General features: G+C 42.1%; 1 protein-coding gene across 3 annotated transcripts in view; it reads right to left on the bottom strand.

The window, feature by feature from the left end:
- Positions 1-2,391: 2,391 nt before the first annotated feature.
- The window catches only part of AGK (acylglycerol kinase), an 87,654-nt gene continuing 67,834 nt past the window's right edge, over positions 2,392-22,211 (bottom strand). For all 3 annotated transcript variants that reach the window (XM_060108219.1, XM_060108220.1, XM_060108221.1), the window contains 6 exons: positions 19,383-19,440; positions 14,101-14,248; positions 13,543-13,637; positions 7,169-7,239; positions 5,119-5,203; positions 2,392-3,698 (listed from right to left, as the gene is read on the bottom strand). In XM_060108219.1, coding sequence (XP_059964202.1) covers positions 3,561-3,698; positions 5,119-5,203; positions 7,169-7,239; positions 13,543-13,637; positions 14,101-14,248; positions 19,383-19,440 — 595 coding nt within the window. In that variant the 3' untranslated portion in view covers positions 2,392-3,560. The remainder of the gene's footprint in view (positions 3,699-5,118; positions 5,204-7,168; positions 7,240-13,542; positions 13,638-14,100; positions 14,249-19,382; positions 19,441-22,211) is intronic.

Raw genomic sequence — 22,211 nt, 5'->3', positions numbered from 1 at the left:
CTTTCTTACACAGCCTCAGCCACCAGGGGGCAGACCGCACAAGCAAGAACTACAACTCTGCAGCCTGCAGAATGGAAACCGCAATCACAAAGTTAGGTAAAATGAGATGGCAGAGGACTATGTCCCAGATGAAGGAACAAGATAAAACCCCAGAAAAACAAGTAAGAGACAGGCAATCCACCTGAAGAATTCAGAGTAATGATAGTAAAGATCTCAGAAAAGAATGGAGGCACAGATCAAGAAGGTACAAGAAATGTTTAACAAAGAGCTAAAAGATGAAAAGAACAAATAGAGATGAATACAATAACTGAAATGCAAAATACACTAGAAGGAATCAATAGAATAAATGAGGCAGAAGAACAAATAAGTGAACTGGAAGACAGAATGGTGGAAATCACTGCCATGGAACAAAACAAAGAGAAAAGTAGGAAAAGAGGAAAATCCAGGAGACCTCTGGGACAACGTTAATAAACACACCAATATTCACATTATAAGGATCCCAGAAGGAGCAGAGAGAGAGAACCTGAGAAAATATTTGAAGAGATAATAGCTGAAAACTTCCCTAGTATGGGAAAGGAAACAGTCACCCAAGTCCAGGAAGCACAGAGTCCCAGGCAGGATAAACCCAAGGAGGAACATGCTGAGACACATAGCAAATTGGCAAAAATTGAAGACAAAGAAAAAATATTAAAAGCAACGTAAAATGTACAAGGGAATTCCCAAAAGGTTATCAGCTGGTTTCTCAGCAGAAACTCTGTAGGCCAGAAGGGAGTGGCACGATATATTTAAAGTGATGAAAGGGAAGAACCTACAACCAAGAACACTCTACCCCACAAGGCTCTCATTCAGATTTGATGGAGAAATCAAAAGCTTTACAGACAAGCAAAAGCTAAGAGAATTCAGCACCACCAAATCAGCTTTGCAACAAATGCTAAAGGAACTCCTAGGCAGAAAAGAAAAGGCCACAACTAGAAACAAAATTATGAATGGAAAAGCTCACCAGTAAAGGCAAACATACCCAGCAACTGTAAGAAGACAGCACAAATGCAGGATATTGGAAATACATTTGAAATTAAAAGACCAGCAATTTATAGCAGTCTATATATAAACAAGATTGTTTTATCAAAACCTCATGGTAACTGCAAACCAAAAATCTACAATAGATAACACACACAGAAAGGAAAAAGGAATCCAAACAACACTAAAAGTCATGAAATCACAAGAGAACAAAAGAGAAAGGAAAGACATAAACAAAATGAAAAGACAACCCACAGAATGGGAGAAAATATCTGCAAACGATGTGACTGATAAGGGATTAATCTCCATGTGACTCAATATCAAAAAAAACAACCCAATCAAAAAATGGGCAGAGGACCTAAATAGACATTTCTCCAAAGAAGACATACAGACACATGAAAAGATGCTTAACATCACTGATTATTAGAGAAATGCAAATCAAAACTACAATGAGGTATCACTTCACACCAGTCAGAATGGCCATCACCAAAAAGTCTACAAATAACAAATGCTGGAGAGGGTGTGGAGAAAAGGGAACCCTCTTGCCCTGTTGGTGGGAATGTAAATTGGTACAGCCACTATGGAGAACAGTATGGAGGTTCCTTAAGAAACTAAAATATAGAAGTACCACATGATCCAGCAATCCCACTCCTGGGCATATATCTGGAGAAAAACATGGTTTGAAAGGATACATGCACCCCAGTGTTCACTGCAGTGCTGTTTACGGTAGCCAAGACACGAAAGCAACCTAAATGTCCATTGACAGAGGAATGGATAAAGAAGATGTGGTACATATGTACAATGGAATGAATGAAATAATGCCATTTGCAGAAACATGGGTGGACCTGGAGATTATCATACTAAGTGATATAGGTCAGACAGAGAAAGACATATCATGTGATGGCACTTATATGCAGAATCTAAAAAAAAAGATACAAATGAACTTATTTACAAAACAGACAAACTTAGAGAAGGAACTTACGGTTACTAGGGGGAAAGATTGGGAGTTTGGGATTGACATGTACACACTGCTATATTTAAAATAGATAACCAACAAGGACCTGCTTGTATAGCACAGGAAGCTCTGCTCAGTACTCTGTAATAAACTAATGGGAAAAGAATCTGAAAAAGACTAGATACATGTATATGTATAACTGGATCACTTCACTGTACACCTGAAACTAACAACATTGTTAACTATACTCCAATACAAAATAAAAATTAATAAAAAACTTAAATAAACAACACAGAAAAACTGCTTTTTGATAAATGAACTCTAGGATAAAGAGCATTCTAATAAAATGTTCATTTTTAATTATCAAAAATTTATAATATCAATTGTATTTCAATAATTTATAACATTTATTATGTACTGAGTTAACACTTGAAGAACAAAAAAAAGTTACTTCCACTTACATTTTTTGGTGGCAAGAAGATAGGTCCAATGGAAAGAAAATTTCAAGCATAAAAACATCATGATACCATTTGCTGAAAGTGGTTTGGAGATACACATACAAGGATAATCGACATTTTCAATGACAAAAAACTTATTTTTGTAAATGGAGGACGACTGTTAAATTGTTATGTATTTCAATTACAGTGAATATGTTTAAGACAGTGATGTAACAGTTTTATTTTAAAATATCAATATTTACATGACACCAGAAAGTCCATACTTTGGCAACTAACTTCCATGAAAAATTTTAGCTGTCAACTTAAAACTGAGGGGATACATGATTTTTCAAAATACTTTTAGGAAGTACATAAGCAGAATAGTGTGTGGACTGCTGCTTTACAAGACTGTGTCCTGTTCAGTTTGGGGGACACCTCTTGTGGTAGAACCACCTGGGGAAGGTGGACACCTTTTTAAAAATGCAGATTCCTGAGCTCCAGCCCCAGACTGAGTTACTAGATTTGGGTTGGGCCCCAAGTAAGTCAGTTTTCAACATGCACCCCAGGTGGTTCTCATGCAAACCAACATTTAAGAAGCACTACTTCAGGGGAAAAAACTAGTGTTTTACAGTATTTCAGCCATGGCTGACGAGGGAAACACCTCAGGTATGTTTTGGATTAAGGAGAGAACTGAAAGACGCTACGAATTGGAGCTCACAAAGTAGCAGCACCCATGGAGGAGCCTGGGGAACGGGACAAGGCAGCAGAAGGCAGGCACTTCCCTAGACTTCCCAGGGCAGCCACAGAGCCCAGCAGGAGAGGAAGAGCCACTCAGCCCAGGATCCTGCTTCCCACTCAGGGGAGCTAACAAGGTCTAGCCCATCTCCATCCATTGAGGGTGGGGATTTCCTGGAACTAGCCTGAGGAAAAGCAGTATTTAGAAGGGATGGACTGTCACAGCAGAGTCAAAGCATGCGCTGCTGGGAAGCTGGCTGCAAAGCTGGGAAGCACTAGAGAGGAGGGTGGAGGGTACTTGCCATGAACAGGCCCTTGGGGTCCTCTGACAGTGCTGCAGGCACGGGGAGGCCTTGGTTCCTTTTTGGTCCCAGGGTAGCCTAAAGTGCAGTCTTGGGCGCCCACTTGCAGCCCGCTCACTGGGCCGTGCTTTGCAGCAGCTGCTCCCTCTTCCGAGGGTCACAGAAGAACTGTAGTTTCCTGGGGAGCAGTTTCACCTCCACGGGCATCGCCTCGTATTCCTCGCTGTCAATGCTGAAGGAGCCCCCTGTTCCCTGTGGAGAAGAGAATATTCACAACAGCTCATGCCCACGCTGGCTGGAATTCATCATCACTGCAGCACCGGAGCAGGTTGTTAGGGAAAAGAGCCTCCTCTCTGAGGACCTGGTCTAATGTTCTTTGAAAAGAGTATTTCGGTGCCTGTGTCAGATGCGGGGCTGGTTCTGGAAACAGCCCTATTCTACCACCATGAAAAAGGTTTCAGTGGCCTCTCCTCCCAGAGTATTTTGGGATTTGTGAAACAAGGTTATCATTTTCAGGTGCTTACTGTAAGACAGGGTCCTGTCACATCTTTAAGGAATTCATAGAACATACATGTATGTCCTTCTCAGCCCTAATCTTTCTCAAATGAAAAGCGAGAAACAGCCAATTGTCTGAGGAAAGCCATTACAGCCACTTGATGATTCTCATGGTTCTTTAGGACTCGCTTAGCTTTGTACCTAAGGTATAGCATCATTAATATTACAGATTCTATAAAACCCTTCTGTAACTCATGCATTTAATTCAACATTTGCTGTGTTGAAACTATGGTGCCAGCCACTGTGGGGACACTTACCTTTTTGAACACCTTAGTTTAATAGCCACAAGTCTTCAGAGGCCACCTGTAGTAAGTTTTTTTCCACGTATAGGTTATTCTACTAAGCTTGGCATTTCCCAGTACAGAAAAATTTACTGCCATCCTGAAAACTGCTTCCAGATCCTTTTTAAAAAATGTGAAGCTAGGACTTCGTGGTGGCACAGTGGTTAAGAATCTTCCTGCCAATGCAGGGGACAGGGGTTCAAGCCCTGGTCCGGGAAGATGCCACATGCCACGGAGCAACTAAGACCGTGTGCCACAGCTACTGAGCCTGCGCTCTAGAACCCATGAGCCACAACTACTGAGCCCACGTGCCACAGCTACTGAAGCCCCTGCGCCTAGAGCCCATGCTCCGCAACAAGAGAAGCCACCGCAGTGAGAAGCCCATGCACCACAACGAAGAGTAGCCCCCGCTCGCTGCAATTAGAGAAAGCCCTTGTGCAGCAACGAAGACCCAACGCAGCCAAAAATTTTTTTAAAAAGTGAAGCCATAATCCACTATTAACATTTGCTAACTGGAGAACTTCGTGGGTATAGTAGCTATCTGCATAATTTACATTCAGAAAAATAAAAGCTCAGGAGACCTAAGGATCACTATACAGAACCTTGGCTTGACAACACCTGAAGTCTTCAGGAGCCCAACTCTAAACCCGTGACTCAGAAGGGGCTTCTGTCATCTTTTCAGGTCTCCCTTAATGTAACCCAGAGCCTGGCACAGTGCTCAGCACGTACAAGGTACCTAAAAAAGGGTCTGTTAATAGGAAGGAGGGGGAAGAAAACAGGAAGGAAGACAGACCAGGAAAGAACCACAAGCTCTGGGACAGCTCACCCCCGCTCACCTCAGGAAGAAGCAAAGTGCAGCGGCTGGCCTGAAGACACTCGGTGCCGTCAGCACGCACCTTGGGGTCTCTCACCTTTTTACTTCTGTTGGTACAGGAAAAAGCAAGCTTGGAAACCAGTGCTGGCAACTGCATTCGACTGCAAGAACATAGCAAGTTCTGCCTGTCTTTTGATGAGATGAAATAGATGAACTCATAATGTCTTGAACCATGGGGTTCTGTGAATAATTTTTCCCCCAGTGATTGTTGCTTAATGTTGAGATACGTTCTAGGTTGAGGTTTATTTATTGCAGAGAACTGTGCTTGAAGTTAAGACTGTTTTTTCTCTGAATTGTTTTTTATTTTTAAATAGTTCCGTGTATACCTAATTCTTGGGATACTTAAAAATCTCAAATTTAAAAATTGGAATGAAATGAAGAAATTCTTTAGAAAAATACTAAACTTTTGATATTTGGTACTTCTTGTGAGTCTATTACTTAAAGGAGAAAATTTTTTATTCTAATTTAAACTAGTTATTTATATGAACAACCAATGATTCTCCATATTGATATAAACAGTCTAGTTAGCATAGTGCATCTTTACTTTGACTACATGGCTTTAGAGTAAAATTATCAGCCTGTCCATCTCTCTCTCTCTCTCTCTCTCTCTCTCTCTCTCTCTCTCTCTCTCTCTCTCTCTCTCTCTCTCTCTCTCTCTCGTGTATATACCCTTCAGCGAGTCAGGGTCAGTGGAAACGGGGTAAAAGCTAATCTCAGAAAATTAGTCCATTCTTTCATCTATGAAACTTCATCCACTTTCTAAAGCAGCTTTACAATGTTCTTATCAGATACCCAGAGGAAACAGACATTACTTGATTTCACTTCCTGTAGAGACCAAAAGGAAACCATGTTATTTCTGCTGCTGAAGATGACAGCAACAATGCAGAACATAATGACTTCGTCTGATTTAAGCAGTATCACCGGTTTTTCTTCCTATTTTTGGATGTCAGTGTTATGAAGGAGATTCAAATACAGCTGGTCCCACTGGCCAGACGTTCAATTAAGACACTGTGTGGCTTCTAGACCCTTCCTAGGAGAAGAAAGACTTTTCCCTTCTTCCTTTTACTACAGTTAAGTAAATCAAAGGCTGCAGAAGCAGCTATTCAGCAACTGAAGAATTGGTACCAAAGGCAAGAATAACACAAACTGGTGAAAGACATTGTACTGCCGGTGCTGGTGCAGAGAATGAAGTAGCCATGGAGACCCAGCTGCTGCAGCAGAAATGTCTAATCCTTAGATGGGCGCCAGAGGGAGCTCTGAGACAGCTCATAAAAAGCTGAGACGATTCCCAGTTGGCATGGTAACACACAGCCGCCTCAGATGCTTTGAAGGCTGGCAGAGGGTTGAGAGCGTTCTTAACCAACAAAATTCTGGCAGAGGTAGGGCTTAATAAATCAGACAGGACTTGGAAGGGTATTTTGTAGTGGAAAAGGGAAAAAAGCCTGGAAAATGTCCAAGGTACTCAATACCTTTTCACCAATGCCCTGGGAAGAGGGCAAGGTGGGCTGACATGAATGGTAACTGATGCTGTGAAGTGCTTCACACTGAAAAAGAGTTTTCCCACACAGTCCCTTGTATGAGACTCAAAAACAATCCTGATAGAGGTGATTATATCACACCATTCTATACACAGGGAAAAGGATTCAGAGAAGGTAATGGATTTGTCCAAGTCATAAGGCCAGTGAGTGGCAAAATCAAGATTTGTACCCAGTAGTTCTGACCCTGAAGGCAAAATTCTGGGCATGATACCACACTACACTGAATCCTGTCATTTCAGTCGAAAGACAAAGACACCTCCCATACTCTGATCTTCCCGAAATGAAAGGGGAAGGCCAAAGTAGGAGAGGTACACTACACATGCCAACTCAAATGAAAAAAGGATGCTACGGTTCCCAAACCAGACAAGTCCTCGGTTGGATCTCTGTCTTGGAGTGCATGGGCACTCAGATTGGTGAAGTCTGAGAATACAAACTACTTAAAGCCTCACTGCCTACAAACCCCCGTCCACTTACCCTATAGTTATGAAGTCTCCTTTGCTGACCGTGTTGGGTTCCATGCAGATGTTCATAAAGTCTTCTTTGCTCTAAAAAGGTTAGGAAAACTAAAATGAATGCTCTCAATTTTGGCTAATGCAGCCTGTTGCCCTCCTTTAGCCTTAGGGGGTCGCGGTTGGAGCTGTGTATTACGGAGGGGACTTTACTTTCAATGACTTTATCCTGAATATATCCTCAGTCCTTTTTTTTCTTTTTACATTAAGACCTTTATTGAAGTGGTATTTACATACCATAAAATTCATCTCTATTGCTTGCTTGTTTTTTTACTACATACATAAGCTAGGTAAAAACTCAGGTTTGGAGGGTTGTCAAGTTCTGTCACTCACTAATCATAGCTGTTATAGTCTCTAGGGTCCCCTCCCTGGCAGGCCAAGCTTTCAGCCCCTCTCTCCCAGCAAGTCTCCACCCTCACTGTACGTCATCATCACGCCGCACTGGCTGGATCAGCTTCTTGATGTGGAGAGCCCCCAGGTATCTGTTTTTTTAAATGCTCTACATGCAAACTTGGTATGTGACCAGAGTTGAAGAGCAGCAATCCTTTTATGCCATGGCAATGTTTTTAAAACTCTACATTCCCAACCACAGAATGTTCTGGAAGAATTGAGCTACAAGGAAGTGGCTACAAAAACAGACTTGGTTCCTGTGCCACTCCCCACCCTCCCCCCCGCCGTCTCCCTACAATTTACCACCAGTTGGTGGCTACCAGTACAAACCTGGCCCTCTGTAAATCAATCCCAACACTTCTGTGTCTGCCTCAAATAGAGGTTTGTTTATTTTTGGACAGCTTCAAAATCTGTAGCCCCAGGATCACCCCCAGGCCTCTGAGAGCTGACAGCCTGTGCCTAAGATTAAAGGGCGCTACCAAAGCGCAACTTGACATCCCAACTAGGAGTTACAAAACACAGAGGGATAACTCTGCTCCAGGGTCACCTTGTGTTAAACGACTTCTTGTCACCTATGTACCATGAACTCTTCTAAGTGCTAGGGTTGTGTCAATTAATGAAAAAAACAAAAATTTCTGCCTACAAAGAACTTACATTCTACCAGAGAGAGTGGAAGGGATAAACAAAACACAACCATAATAAAATAATAAACTTCATGTATATTAGAAGTATGTTAGAGTATATCCATATAAAAATAGTAAACTGTGGACTGTGTATGTATATTAGCATAGACGGCAAATTATAGAGTATATTAGAAGTATTATTAGAGTATATTATAAAAATGAGATAAAAGGTGGTATTGGTGGTACTTTCAGTATACGTGCTACCGAAGCAAGCACGATTGGTGGCGTTTTTAAAGAGGGGTCCAGGTAGGCCTCACTGACAAGGTAACCTCTAAGCAGGCACCTGAAGGGGGTGAGGGCATTGCGGAAATCCAGGGCAAACTCTAGCAAACATCACCTGGAGGGCCTGTTAAAACACAGGTCAGAGCTTATGGTTCAGTAGGTCGAGTGAGCCCCAAGAATCTTCATTTCTAACAAGGTCCCAAGCGATGCTACTGCTGCTGACCCAAGGCCCACACTTTGAGAACCACTGGTCTAGGGAAGCGCAGGCCACACGAAGGGCACTGCCAGGGCAGGGGCCTTAGGTGGGAGCAGGCCTGACGTGGGAAAGAACAGCGAGGAGGCCAGTATGGCTGGAGCAGAGTGAGAAAAGGGGACGAGAGGAGATGGAATCAGAAGGTTCAGGCACTGCAGCAGTAGGGCCTTGTGCACCCCCAAAAGGAAGTTGGCTGTTAGGCTGAGTGAAGTGTGGAGCCACTGGAAGATTCTAAGCAGAGAAATATGATTTGGCTTTTTTAAAATTAAGATCTCTCTGGCTACTGTGTTTAAAGGAGAAGAAAAGGGAAAAGAGCGGGGAGACCCCTTAGGAACATATTGTGATAATCGGGCTAAAAGACCATAGTGGCTTGGATCAGCTGGCAGCGGACACTGTGAGACGCGCTGGCAATATTTAGAAGGTGAAGCCGCCAGGACATCCTCTGAGATTTGATGTGACGAGAAAGAGGAGCCAGATGTTTGGCCTGAACAATGAAAAGGGTGGAATTATAACCGACTGCGTGCAGGAAGACGGAGGAGAAGGCAGGTTTCGGGGGTGGAAGGGCAGACCAGGAGCTCGGTTTGGGACATGCCAAGACCGAAATGTATCTTAGACATGGAAGGGGATAAGTAGATATACGTGCAAGTCAAGGATTTGACTTTTGTTAAGAGTGCACGTGCGAAAATCAATGTGTTGTGCTACAATGACAGATTCAGTGAGAAAAAGCCTTATCTCAGTAGTGGCTGGAAAGGTACTTGATAAAATTAAAGATCCACTCATGATAAAAACTGTGAGCAAACTAGGATAGGGGTGGAAGAGGACTTCCTTAATTTGATAAAGGGTATCTATAAAAAACCCCATCAAACTCAAGAATGAAGCAGTGAAGCCTTTCTCTCAATCAGGAATGAGACAGGGACGCCTGCCATCACTGCTTCTGTTCAGCATTGTACTGAGGCCCTAGCCTATGCGATAAGACAAAAGATTAGAAGAAGGTTAAGTATTTGAAAGGAAAAAATCATATCAACTGCACTATTTGCAACTGATATGACTGAATCTATAGAAAATCTAAAGGAATCCATAAACTTAATAAGATTGTTAGGTTGCTGACGCAGCATCAATATAAAAAATCATTACATGTCCATCAACTAAATCAGTTAAAAATAACAATTTAAGAGATGCTGTTTACAACAGTATCAAAAATTAAGATAACTAGGAATCTACCCAGCAAGACAAAATCTTATAGAGAAAACTATAAAACTTCATTGAAAGACATTAAAAACCTAAATAAATGAAGATACGCCATATGCACACAATAGAAGAGTCAATATTGTAGAAATGTCATTTCTCCTCAAATTGATCTACGGGTTCAATGTAATGCTGATCAATATTATAACAGATTTTTATGTGGAACTTAATAAACATTCTAAAGGATTTATAGAAGTTGAAGAGCCCAGAACAGCCAAGAGACTCTTTAAGAAGAAAAACATAGAGGGACTTACTATAAAACTATAATAATTAAGAGAAACAGTATTACTACAAATATAGAAAAATAGAGCAAAAGAATAGACTAGAAACATCTCCATGTATACAGATACTTGACGTATGGCAGAGGTTTACTGCAGATCAGTGGGGTGTGGGGGGGAAGGACATTTCAATAAATGGTGCTTGGACAACTGGCTTTCTATGTGGAAAGAATATAAAACTGGAGCCTTACCTCCATCATTCACAAAACTTAATTATAGATGGGAGTACCTCTTTTTTAAATAAATATGGAATCATTTGCTGCAAATCATGTTAACCTGGTTTTTCATTTAACAATATACAATGAACATCTTTCCATGTCAATAAATAGAGAACATTTTAAATACATGTACCAAAATGTATTTCTCATCAGTGGCCTGATTAGTTTGTTTCACATATTTTGCTATTATAAATACAGTGAACATAGCTCTACAAGAGATCCTAATTTTCAAGCATTCCACACCCCTCAGGCCTCTTTCAGACTCTGAATGGACGTTTTTTTTAATGATAAATGAACATTTTTAGCTATTACATGGCAGCTTCATTGTCTTTGAATATTTTATTGCATTTGCTTTTATTTTTACAAAGAGGAGAGAAAAAAAATGAATGTGCTGCTGCTGATGATAAGCAGCACAGGATCATATACTTTTATAATTGGCACAAAGATAAAAAGCTCTTGGCACTCTGAATGAGGCTAATCTCGAGCCACAATCACATACATACTCACTGAACTCAATCCATTCATTGGTATTCAGTCATCAGAGCAAAGAACAAGGTTAAAGAACATGAACAAAACACTGGAAGTACATATCATCAGAGATTGAGTATAAAGGAAATGTATAATTAGAAATCTTATCTTTCTTTTTAAGATTCCTCTTTTTAACAGTATTTTTTTTAACCTTAATGCATTCACTTTCACCAACATTTTCAGACTCTGTACATTATGTATCATCTGATTATTTCTGAAGGATAAATTTCTAGAAATATGCTTAATAGGGCCAAGGGTATGCTTACATTTCAGATGCTTAATATATACTGCCAAAATGCCTTGGAGAATGTTCCAATTTCTCTTTCCCTCAAGAAAACCTGACAGCCCATTTCTCTATCCACACCAACAGTGAACAAACACTAGCATGCTTTTTAATCTATGGCAATTCAATATTTAGTATTTTAATTTGTATTTCTTTGATACTGAGCACTTTTTCTGTTTCTTTACCTATGAAATTCAGACAGAAGTTATATCTACCTGATAGTGTAGTTATGAGGATTACATGAGCTGACACTGTGTAAAATTCTTAGGACAGTGCTTATCATGTAGTAAATATAAGCCATTTTTTTCATGTTTATTTCCTTTGTGAATTTCTAATTATGCCCCCTGCTTTGCCCATTTCTTATTGATTATCCTAACAGTTAAGTATAAAGGAAAGCTATTAACTCCTGGTATATCACATCCTAATATTTTTCCCAATTTGTCATTAAAAAATTTTTTTAAAGGTTGATAAATTATAAAGGAAATCTAAAAATGAATGTCATTAAAATTTTTGTTTATAGTTTCTTTTTTATTAGAAGTAGACAAATGCATCAATATGATTTTTGGTCAGATGCCAGGCTTGAAAAGGCCTTGTCCTCCCAAGTTTATATTGATAATCACTTAAGATTTCACTCTAGTGGTTTTTTTTTTTGTTTGTTTGTTTTTAATGCGGTACGCGGGCCTCTCACTGTTGTGGCCTCTCCCGCTGCGGAGCACAGGCTCAGCGGCCATGGGCCCAGCTGCTCCGCGGCATGTGGGATCTTCCCGGACTGGGGCACGAACCCGTGTCCCCTGCATCGGCAGGCGGACTCTCAACCACTGCACCACCAGGGAAGTCCTCTAGTGTTTTTAATAGTTTTATTTTCTCACATTTAACCTTTTAATCCAACCAGAATCAGTTTAGAATGTGAAAAGAGCTATGTGATCCAAATGTTATACAATGGACATGCATTACCTTTATAATTAAAAAACAATCCAATACTCTGAATATTAATATTGGAATCAAACTTCTCACTACACTTGTCCCCCTCATTCATCTTACTACATTCATATGTTCAACTCCATGTGCCAGTTTTCAGACTGACCAGGTTAGTTGTGAACATACTACTTTGATTCACATAAAAGCTGAACATAATATTAGTCCACGGTTAAGGATAGCTTTCCTACTGGCATTCTCATTAACATAAACTACTAAAGTTTTCTCTAGACCAGGGGTCAGTAAACCCTTACTGTGAATGGCCAGATAGTAAATGTTTTAGGCTTTTGGGCCATTCAGTCTCTGTCGTAACAACTCAGCTCTGCCACTGCCACATAAGAGTGGCCACAAACATGGATATGGATGAATATGGCTGTGTTCCAATAAAACTTTACTTGTGGATGTTGAAACTTGAATTTGGTATACTTTTACCTATCACAAAATATAATCCTTCTTTTGACTTTATTCCAACCATTTAAAAATGTAAAATCAATTCTCAGCTTGCAGGCTATAGTAAAATAGGTGGCAGACCAGTTTGCTAACCTCTGCTTTATTTCAAAAAAATTTTAGCGTATTATCTATATCAGCACTATCCAGGAGAGCTTTTTGCACTATGGAAATATTTTATATTTGCGCTTTTTAATATGGTAGCTACTAGCCACATATGGCTATTGAGCACTTCTCATGTGGTACAAGTAATAAGTTTTAAATTTTATTTGTATTAATTTAAATTTAAGCAGCTACTTGTGACTAGTGGCTACCATACTGGTCAGTGCATGTCAATAGATTGGACTCAATATGTAAAACAGAGATGTTTGTGTGTATACATATATAGATCTATATAAATGTAGATGTACATAGAGTTTTCTCTCTTGAGACCTAAATCTACATATTTAATATAGTCACAAAAATAATGGATATTTACTCAAGTAAAAGTTCCACAAATTTTTATTTCTGTGACAAATGGGATTAGGCTAACTCCACTTCTAAAGGCCTTTTGCCCTCAGTTCTCTCAGGCAGAAGCCTTGGCAACAGATACTTGATCAGAGCCCCTTAAGCTTTTAGGCACTTCACTCGCTGCTTCTTCTCATTGCTATTATTCCTCAAAGGCACCCCACATCCTCCTGTTCCTGACCCTTCCACTCTCTATCCCCACAGGGTAAAAATAAAAATACCAAGTTAGTGGAAGAGCATGTAGCCTTTGTCACTTTTTCCCAAATGCTCTTCTACTTTAAAAAAAAAAAAAAAAAAAAAGCACACTTACTGCCAGGTCAAGCTGACTGTTCCGGGTCGTGATGGACAGTTCAAGGGTGGACAGCTGCACTTCTTTCCAGACCTCTGGGCTCACCTCTTGGGGGGCTGTGTGAATGCATTCGATACAGGTCAATGTCTCCCATGAACACCTCAGCACCACCACCACGGCCAGCGACCAGTGGCTCAGATGGCCTCCCAAGCCCATCTGCTGACCAACCCCCCCACCCCACTTAGTTTTCTTTATCTCATACTTTTGATACACAGGTTAAAGGGCCAGGCTCAAAATGGAATCTCTATGCCTGAGACATCCCTATAAAAGTAGCCACAATAACATAAAGGTTGGTGACAGAAAGGGAGTCACTGGGAGTCACAAGTGACACAGGCTGTTCCCATTCATGGGACACTGCTGCTGCCGTTTGGGGCCTGCACTGTGCACACAGAGGGCTGAGTTCAGTGATGCTGGAAAGGCTTTCCCCGCTCTAGAAGAGTCGAACCCTGAGGTGGGGTCCGCTTCAGGCAGGCCTGAGCTGACCAGGGCTTTCCAGTCGTCAGTCCCCACGCTGCTCACCGTCTTGCGACTGTACCCAGTAGGATGCGAGCCTCCGTAATATCCTCCTGTACAAAGAGGGCCGTGGAGGGGTCTCTTCTGCGCCACTGGGAGGTCGCTCTGTGGGTCCCGTGTATGAGAGAGAGGCTTGATGAGTCTGAGGCCACTCCTTTCAATGTGAAGAGACAAAAACCTTTATCATGCAACACGATTCCAAACTCTTGGGGTTTCTCTCTACAAAGGATAGTATTCCACCCATATCTGCTTGAAAGCTAACTAGTAATCTCCTCTCATGGGATGAAATTATCTCTAATTTGGAGTGTGGAGTCCTCAAGCTTCCTTTTCCTATTGAAGGCCTATAGGAACCCAGTGACTGCGGCCTCCACTGCTCTCCTAACACAGAGCAGAGAGGAGATCAACGTGGACCAGCAACCAACCACTGCTTATACTTGTCCAGGAAAACCTCAGTATGCACAAGCATAGAGTCAACCGGTACTTTGACTTAGAGATGGTGAGACAAACATGAAATCCAGTTGTATCACATACCTTCTTCACTTCTGTTATCATATTCCACTCAGAGACCAGACTGATTTAGTCCAGCCTCGAAATCCAGGCCAAGGCCTCTCATTCCTGCTTCAAAGGCCATCATTCTCAACTCTAGATTTGTCTTCTTCCTGGCACCGAGTCCAGTGCCATCCTGGGTCCCATCAGTGTCCCCAGGGATGATGAAAACAACACCCTAGCCTCTCAGCCCTTGACGTCACCTCTAACCTACCACAGCCACCGATTTCCATGGCCACGTCCCGGTCCTTATCGGTACCCGGAACTACTCCATCTTAGAAATCTAAAGCCCTGATATCCTACCATCTAATCACTTCCCATATTCTTCTGGTTGATTCTTTTGTGCCCAATGGCTCTTAGGGTGAACTACTCCCTTGTTCTCAAGTTTCCATGGGGTGAATTACAAAAGAATAACAATTCCAGCTTCTCTCACTCCATCTCTTACTCCTTCCCAAGTCCAGAAAGATCCAACCCCTTCTCTTCTCACTCTGCAAGTGGCCGTCCTGGGGACTCACGCATCTACTGCTTCCTCACGCAGTGAGCTTTACTTAGCAGTCTCTGCCCCGAAGGAGATGTTTTAAGTGGATAAATTCAATTTGGAGTATTAGGAAATCAGATTGTGACCACGTATCCAAGCTGTGTCCCTCACTCCTGCTGACATTTATAAAGCTGGTATGTTGATTTCCATCTGCTTTGTTCCTACATTTGGTTAGTCAGAGGAGGAAGAGAGGGGTGTGATTTGGGGGCCCGTGGAGACCCTAACCACACCAAGCTCTCAGTCGCACTGAGAATCCCAGCCCCTGACCACGCCATTTGTCCTCAGGCCAACCAGATGAACAGTGGGTTACTTTACATCACTCTCTTTTCCCATTGCTTTTGGCCCTTGTGTCTTCTTTCTTCCATAATGTTTGCCCTGAAAAGCCCCTATTCTTGATCGATCTGTCACTAGGTGTCTGTCTGTACTTCTACGTTGTGTTTCAACATTATTAGAAGGGGAAATAAAACACTCCTGCTGAGTACTGACACGGGGAAAACAATCACCCAAACGAGCATATCCATGTCAACAAATTCTTGGTCTAAGGTTGTCCATGCCACTTGATAATCCTTCTAAACCTATTTTCATCTTTCTTCAAAACTCCCCATACTACCATCAACGTCACCACCACCATCACCGCCACCGCCACCACCACCACCACCACCACCACCGCCACCACCACCACCGCCACCACCGCCATCACCGCCACCACCACCACCACCGCCATCACCACCGCCACCACCACCGCCATCACCACCGCCACCACCACCGCCGCCGCCGCCACCACCACCACCGCCACCACCACCACCACCACCACCACCACCACCGCCATCACCACCACCACCACCACCACCGCCATCACCACCACCACCACCACCATCGCCACCACCACCACCATCACCACCACCACCACCACCACCACCATCACCACCACCACTGCCACCACCGCCATCACCACCACCGCCACCACCGCCACCGCCACCATCACCACCATCATCACTGCCACCGCCACCACCGCCATCACCACCACCATCACCGCCATCACCACCACCATCACCGCCATCACCACCGCCATCACCACCATCACCATCATCACCACCACCGCCACCACCACCACCGCCACCGCCACCACCATCACCACCACCGCCATCACCACCACCTCGCTTTCAAAAGATCACTTGCTTCCTGCACTTCAGTGAGAATGTCAAGACATCAGTGAGAACCGCCTTACCTGTTTATGTTTTCATCTGTACCTCTTCTTTATTTCTCTCCTGTCTCAAGGAAAAAGGCATCCCTCCCCCATCCAAGGCTAGTCCAGGACTTTGGATCCCACTCCCTTCCACGTGCTCATGGAACTAGCTGAGTCAGTCATGCTTTTTTTATCCTTTCTCTCTTCTCCTCCCATTCTTTTTCCCTCTGCTTCAGGAAATAAAGACACAGATATCTCTCCAATTAAAAAAAAACAGAACACTCCAGTGGCCCCATGTTTCTCATTAGCTTTTGTCTTTTTATGTCCTTCTTTTCAGAGTCGAGGTCCTTGAGGGAGTGGCTCTACTGCCTCTACATTTTGCTCCCATTTACCCCTGAACTTTCTTCAGTGCAGCTTCAGCTCTTCCACCCACAGGCTGCCAAACCTTCAGCTCTTCCACCCACAGGCTACCGAACCTCACTTTCCTGCCTCTATTTAGACTGTGTCGTTGCTTCTTGAAATCTCATTCTCTTCTTGAAATTCTCTCTTCCATCGGCTTCTATGTCGGTACTTCCTCCTGGAGTCTGTCTTAGCGGTTCCCAGGCATCGTCTCTGGCTCTTTAAATGAAAGCTATTCCTGGCCATCTATTCTCTATAGTAACTTCATTAAATCCATAGCTCAATGCCACTCATACACTTATGACATTTACACCTATTTTTTTTAGCCCAGATCTCTCTGAATTCCAGACCGAAGTCACGACTGTATCGCCACTTGTCTGCACCACCAGTATGTTAAACTCAGTATGTGCCAAACTGAAAATTTCATCTTTCTTCACAAACTTGATTCTACTCTAATATTATCAGCATTAAGGGAAAACTCTAGCTACCAAACTCTAGTCCCTCAAACCAGAAATCTGGGAAGACTACACGCTCTTTCCAGTTTTTGAGGGCTGTACCTCTTTAATCCATCCTCTGTGGTCAATACTCACTGTAACCACCTTATCACCTCTCAACTGGATGATGTTAACAATCTTCTACCTGATGCCTTTGCCTTTAACTACCCACGTCCAACCTCTGGTCCACACTGTTGCCAAACAATTTTTCTAGAGTGAAAATCTGCTCTTGCCACTCCCCTGCTTAAGACTCAATAACCCTGTCGTGCTTTAGTGATACATGTCAGATCCCACATCAAAACCTGCCATAAGCAGTCCTGACCCAACCCTCAAAGTCCCCTTCCCGCCATGCTACTGCATTGGCCATAATTAAAGACTGTGTTACACCACTGTGACTTCACTCATCCTCACCGCTCCGCTTGGAATGCCATTTATCTAGTCCTGTATGTATTTCAAAATCTGGCAGAATGCCATTTATCTAGTACTGTATGTATTTCAAAATCTGGCAAAAGTGTCACCTTCCCTGGGCTGACTTTACCAACCTTCAGTCAGAGGTAAATGCCCCTCCTCTCTGCTTCCATCTTATTCTCTCCATATTTCTCTCTTAGCACTTGCCAAACTGCTGATTTACTTGGACCTCACCCCCAGCACTTGAATACTTCTGGAGGGCAGGAAACCTGTCTTATTTGACTTTGCATTCCAAATATATAGCAGGACTTGCCACACAACAGGTATGCAGTAATTGTTTGCTGAAGAAATGATGGAAACAGTTTACATGCTCCCAGATTCTACAACTTAAATATGTAGTTACTCTATTTCTTCCTGAATGCAATCCCTACTCCACCAATGTAATTATCCCCTCAAGCAACAGCAGTAATGCACTTTACTCACACAATTTGCCTTAGGTATAGAAAGTCCTTGGCGCCCCAAGTTCATTTTAATAATCATGTAGATTGGTTACCCCTAGTACTTTAATGGTTTTGTTATCCATCTGGAATTTATTTAGAAGGTAATGGGAGCTATGTTTTCCAAACATTTTGCAATGGACATATATTATTTTGTAATTCGAAAAACACTCGATACTCTGAATGTTAACATTAAAACCAAACTTTTCACTACATTCAAACTTCACCTGCCAATTTTCAGATTGGTCGAATTATAAATATACTACCTTGATTTGCGTAAAAGCTGAACACAGTATATAGTACACAGATTAAGTATGACTTTTCTATTAGCATTTTCATTAATATACATTGTTGAGCTTTTCTCTATGCCAGTATTTTTCATTGTATAGTCTACAGCAGCATGGCCTGGTAGAACTTTCTCTGATGATGACAACTGTCTCTATACCTGTGCTGTCCAATACAGCAACCACTACCCACATCTGGCTAGTTTGAAAAAGCATAGTTTGAAGCACAAAGCATAGTTTGAAACCTCCTATATTATACACAAGCCTATATGATTAGATACAAAACTTCAATTCATTTCCAGATGCTAATATAGACTTGCAAATAGTTAATGAGATACAGGTTACTGTGTTCAAAGTTTGTCTGGTTAGAGTGAGTGAATGAATAGACAAAGGGAAGTAAAATACTAAAATGAAATTAAATATGGGCTTGGTAATGGAGAGGATAAGTTGGTAGATGAGAGGAATCACAACAGGAATGCTTTCTGCATTTGTATATAAGTAAATATGCCCCGTTTTAGTGTTAGAGCACGCTATATACATCTGTAGCAAGAAATTTATTACTTGAGAATGGACTTGAGGATATGGGGAGAGGGAAGGGTAAGCTGTGACAAAGTGAGACAAAGTGGCATGGACATATATACACTACCAAACGTAAAATAGATAGCTAGTGGAAAGCAGCCACATAGCACAGGGAGATCAGCTCGGTGCTTTGTGACCACCTAGAGGGTGGGATAGGGAGGGTGGGAGGGAGGGAGACACAAGAGGGAGGGGATATGGGAACAGATATATGTGTATAACTGATTCACTTTGTTACAAAGCAGAAACTAATAAATAAATAAATAAATAAAAGAAATTTATAAAAGTTCCAAATACACACATCACAGAGGAACAACAAAATACCAGAGGTCAAGCTTCTACATTGTAAACTGTATTTACCTTAACAGTGCTGAAAAAGTGGGCTACTTTGGTTTTTAGAGGCCCCAGATACCAGTACCTGAGAAAGACCAAGATAAAAATGTAATTAGAATATTAAAAGAACTATCAATGTGCTAGATACCATTCATGACGGATAATACATTAGAATTACACCTTTACCATGAGTGTCTGCTCTGGAGGCTTGGAGACTGTGGTTTAGCATTAAAGAAAGTACTGCAGGAAGTTTTTAATCTGCATTTGAATACCATGTCAAACCGTACATAATTAGTTATACAGCAGCTAGATCCTTGCAATCTACAAGGGATATACAATCAGAGTCTCCTTGAATCTCTAAATGCACAGGTATCACCGTAATATATACCTTCCACCATGGAATACAGTTGAGTATACATTCCAAATGAGTGGGGAGTGATAAAGCCACAATGAGATGCAGTTGCTGGGTGCTGATGTATTACTCATGAGCTAAATGGCTGCATTCTGTACACCGTGTTCTCTCTCACACACAAACATACAATTAAAATCTGTAAATCAGCATAATTTCACATTACTCGTGTTATGCAGCTTGAAAATGGCAAATGTGAAATCTGGGAATGAAGAGGGTCTACTTATTGCTAAATACCTAAAAGCTACTGAAGAGAAAGAGATGCCTAGTTGGAATTAGAAAAGTGGCATAAAGTAGATTTCTCTCTTAAAACTTATCTCTGTCACCTACCAGCCCACCTTAACTGCTCCCTATTTGTTTTGGATCAATATGTGTTTATTTAGCACTTACTATGTATATGGAGGAAACGAAGCAATATAAAGAATATAAAATTCCTGCCTTTGAGGGCTCCTAATTTGAGAAAATAAGGCCCCCCAAAGTAATAGAAAACAAATAAATAAACATATTTATATGACATGGTATAAACTGATCACTATTCATTGGTAAGGAAAGTCAAGAAGGCACAAGAAATCATTAAGGGCCTAAAATCACTGAAGAAGCCGCACTTGCATAATGAATGACACAAGAACAAAGTAAGGGCCTGAGACCTAGAAACATGGGTTGGATTTAGATACATAAAAGAGGGAAGAAAACCATACTAGGCAGAAGGAGTAGTAAAAGTACGGGAAACGCTGAGAGTAACAGCCAGAGCAAAAGCTTTATTTAAAGCAAAGATACACAACTCTGTAATTAGGGGTGCTGACGGATTAAGTTGGGCCTTGAATGCCCAAATAAGGAGTTTAGCTATCCAGCAAGCAATGCGGAACCACTCTAACCATTACCCAGGTTAAGTACCGCGATGCTATTAATGAGGGCTTTGACCATCTAAGTTTTTTGTTTTTGTTATTTTGTTTCAAAGGTTACTCAATGATTTGCTTCTTTTCCCAGTTAGCCAGACAGAAACACATCCCATCCAAGGCAGTTTATTTCTAAACTGCCTGCAGTTGTCTCCATCTGTATCAATAGCAAGTTCTGACACTGCGCTTGCGGTCTTCCTGAGGCCAGCTAGGAATTGGTTTCTCGCATCCCGATTGTTTCTCTCATGACACACAGAGCGACTCAGTGCATGGTCCTAGTCCAGGTATAACAACAACCAGAATTTTAAAATTCACTGCTCAGAAATCAAACAGAGTATGGGCCCGCGTGTGATATTCCTCAAGGGCTGACCTATGCTTGTGCTCAATATATTTAGAAAGCAATTTGCTCTCATCAGACTTTCTCAGGGGAAACTAAGCAATTCCTCTTGGTAAATTGCTGGCATTTGAGATTACAGATCAGACACAAAGATAACTGGAATCAAGATAACCACGGCATACTTGCAAATAAAAGCTGTGAAATATTAAAGAACACAGTGTATGATATAACATAGTGATATCTCTCTTTTGACAGTCCACTGTCAGGAACTTCATTAGCAGGAATAACCAGAAACAAATGAGAGAAATTTCTGTAGGCACCTCCCTGGCAGTCCAGTGGTTAAAAGACTTCGCCTTCCAATGCAGGGGGTGCGGGTTCGATCCCTGGTCGGGGAGCTAAGATCCCACAGGCCACACGGCCAAAAAAAACATAAAACAGGAGCAATATTATAACAAAAATTCAATAAAGTTAAAAATGGTCCACATCAAAAAAAAAAAAAATTTCTGTAAAGAAAATGAGCAGGAATGCCTACAATGTGAAAGAGGGGTTTCTTGATAAAAGCTGTGTGTGAGATCAATCATAATTCATTCAAACCATACTAAAATTGTAAGCCCGTTTTCAAGAAGAGGTAAAGAAAAACTAACACGCCCACCAGCGAGGAGGGCACCTCACGCTGCGTCTGCTCAGCCCCACCTCAGGAAGCCCTGCCCAAGCGGCCTCTCCATGCAACAGAACAGGACACACTCTCTTTCCGAGCCAGGAGCCTATTCTACACGATGAATTCTCCAAAAATAAGCCCGTTCGCATGAAAAGCCAGCGGCGGCCCTCTAATCACCTCCTCCACAGGCCTGTTTCTTCCATCTCCCAACATAGCCAGGCATCTGCCTTTCTTCCTCCTCTGAAAGAGGCGGCCTGGGGTCTGTGGATCTGCTAGGCTTTCAGAAAGAACACCTCTCGTCGGGGGGTCTTCCAACCAGGGTTGTGAAAGCTCCACGAGGCTGTGGCCCCAGCAGTGCCTCTGACTTCGTACCCAGCTAAGGAGGCCACGGGAGGAGAGGCCATCCAGTGCCCCTCCGGGCTAGCGTGGCCTCACCCACGCTCAAACACGACGTCTAGAAAGAGAGATGCACGCTGCTCCTCTTGAGCTTCCGCCAAGCTAGCGTGGAGGAAACCGGAACTCTCCGCCGCCTCTCTGCACGTAAGAACTTAAACCT

Source organism: Mesoplodon densirostris, chromosome 9 (genome assembly GCF_025265405.1).
Source record: "Mesoplodon densirostris isolate mMesDen1 chromosome 9, mMesDen1 primary haplotype, whole genome shotgun sequence".
In the NCBI taxonomy this organism is placed as follows: Eukaryota; Metazoa; Chordata; class Mammalia; order Artiodactyla; family Ziphiidae; genus Mesoplodon; species Mesoplodon densirostris.
Note: the sequence above shows the minus strand (reverse complement) of the source record. Positions and strands in the feature narration are given on the sequence as shown.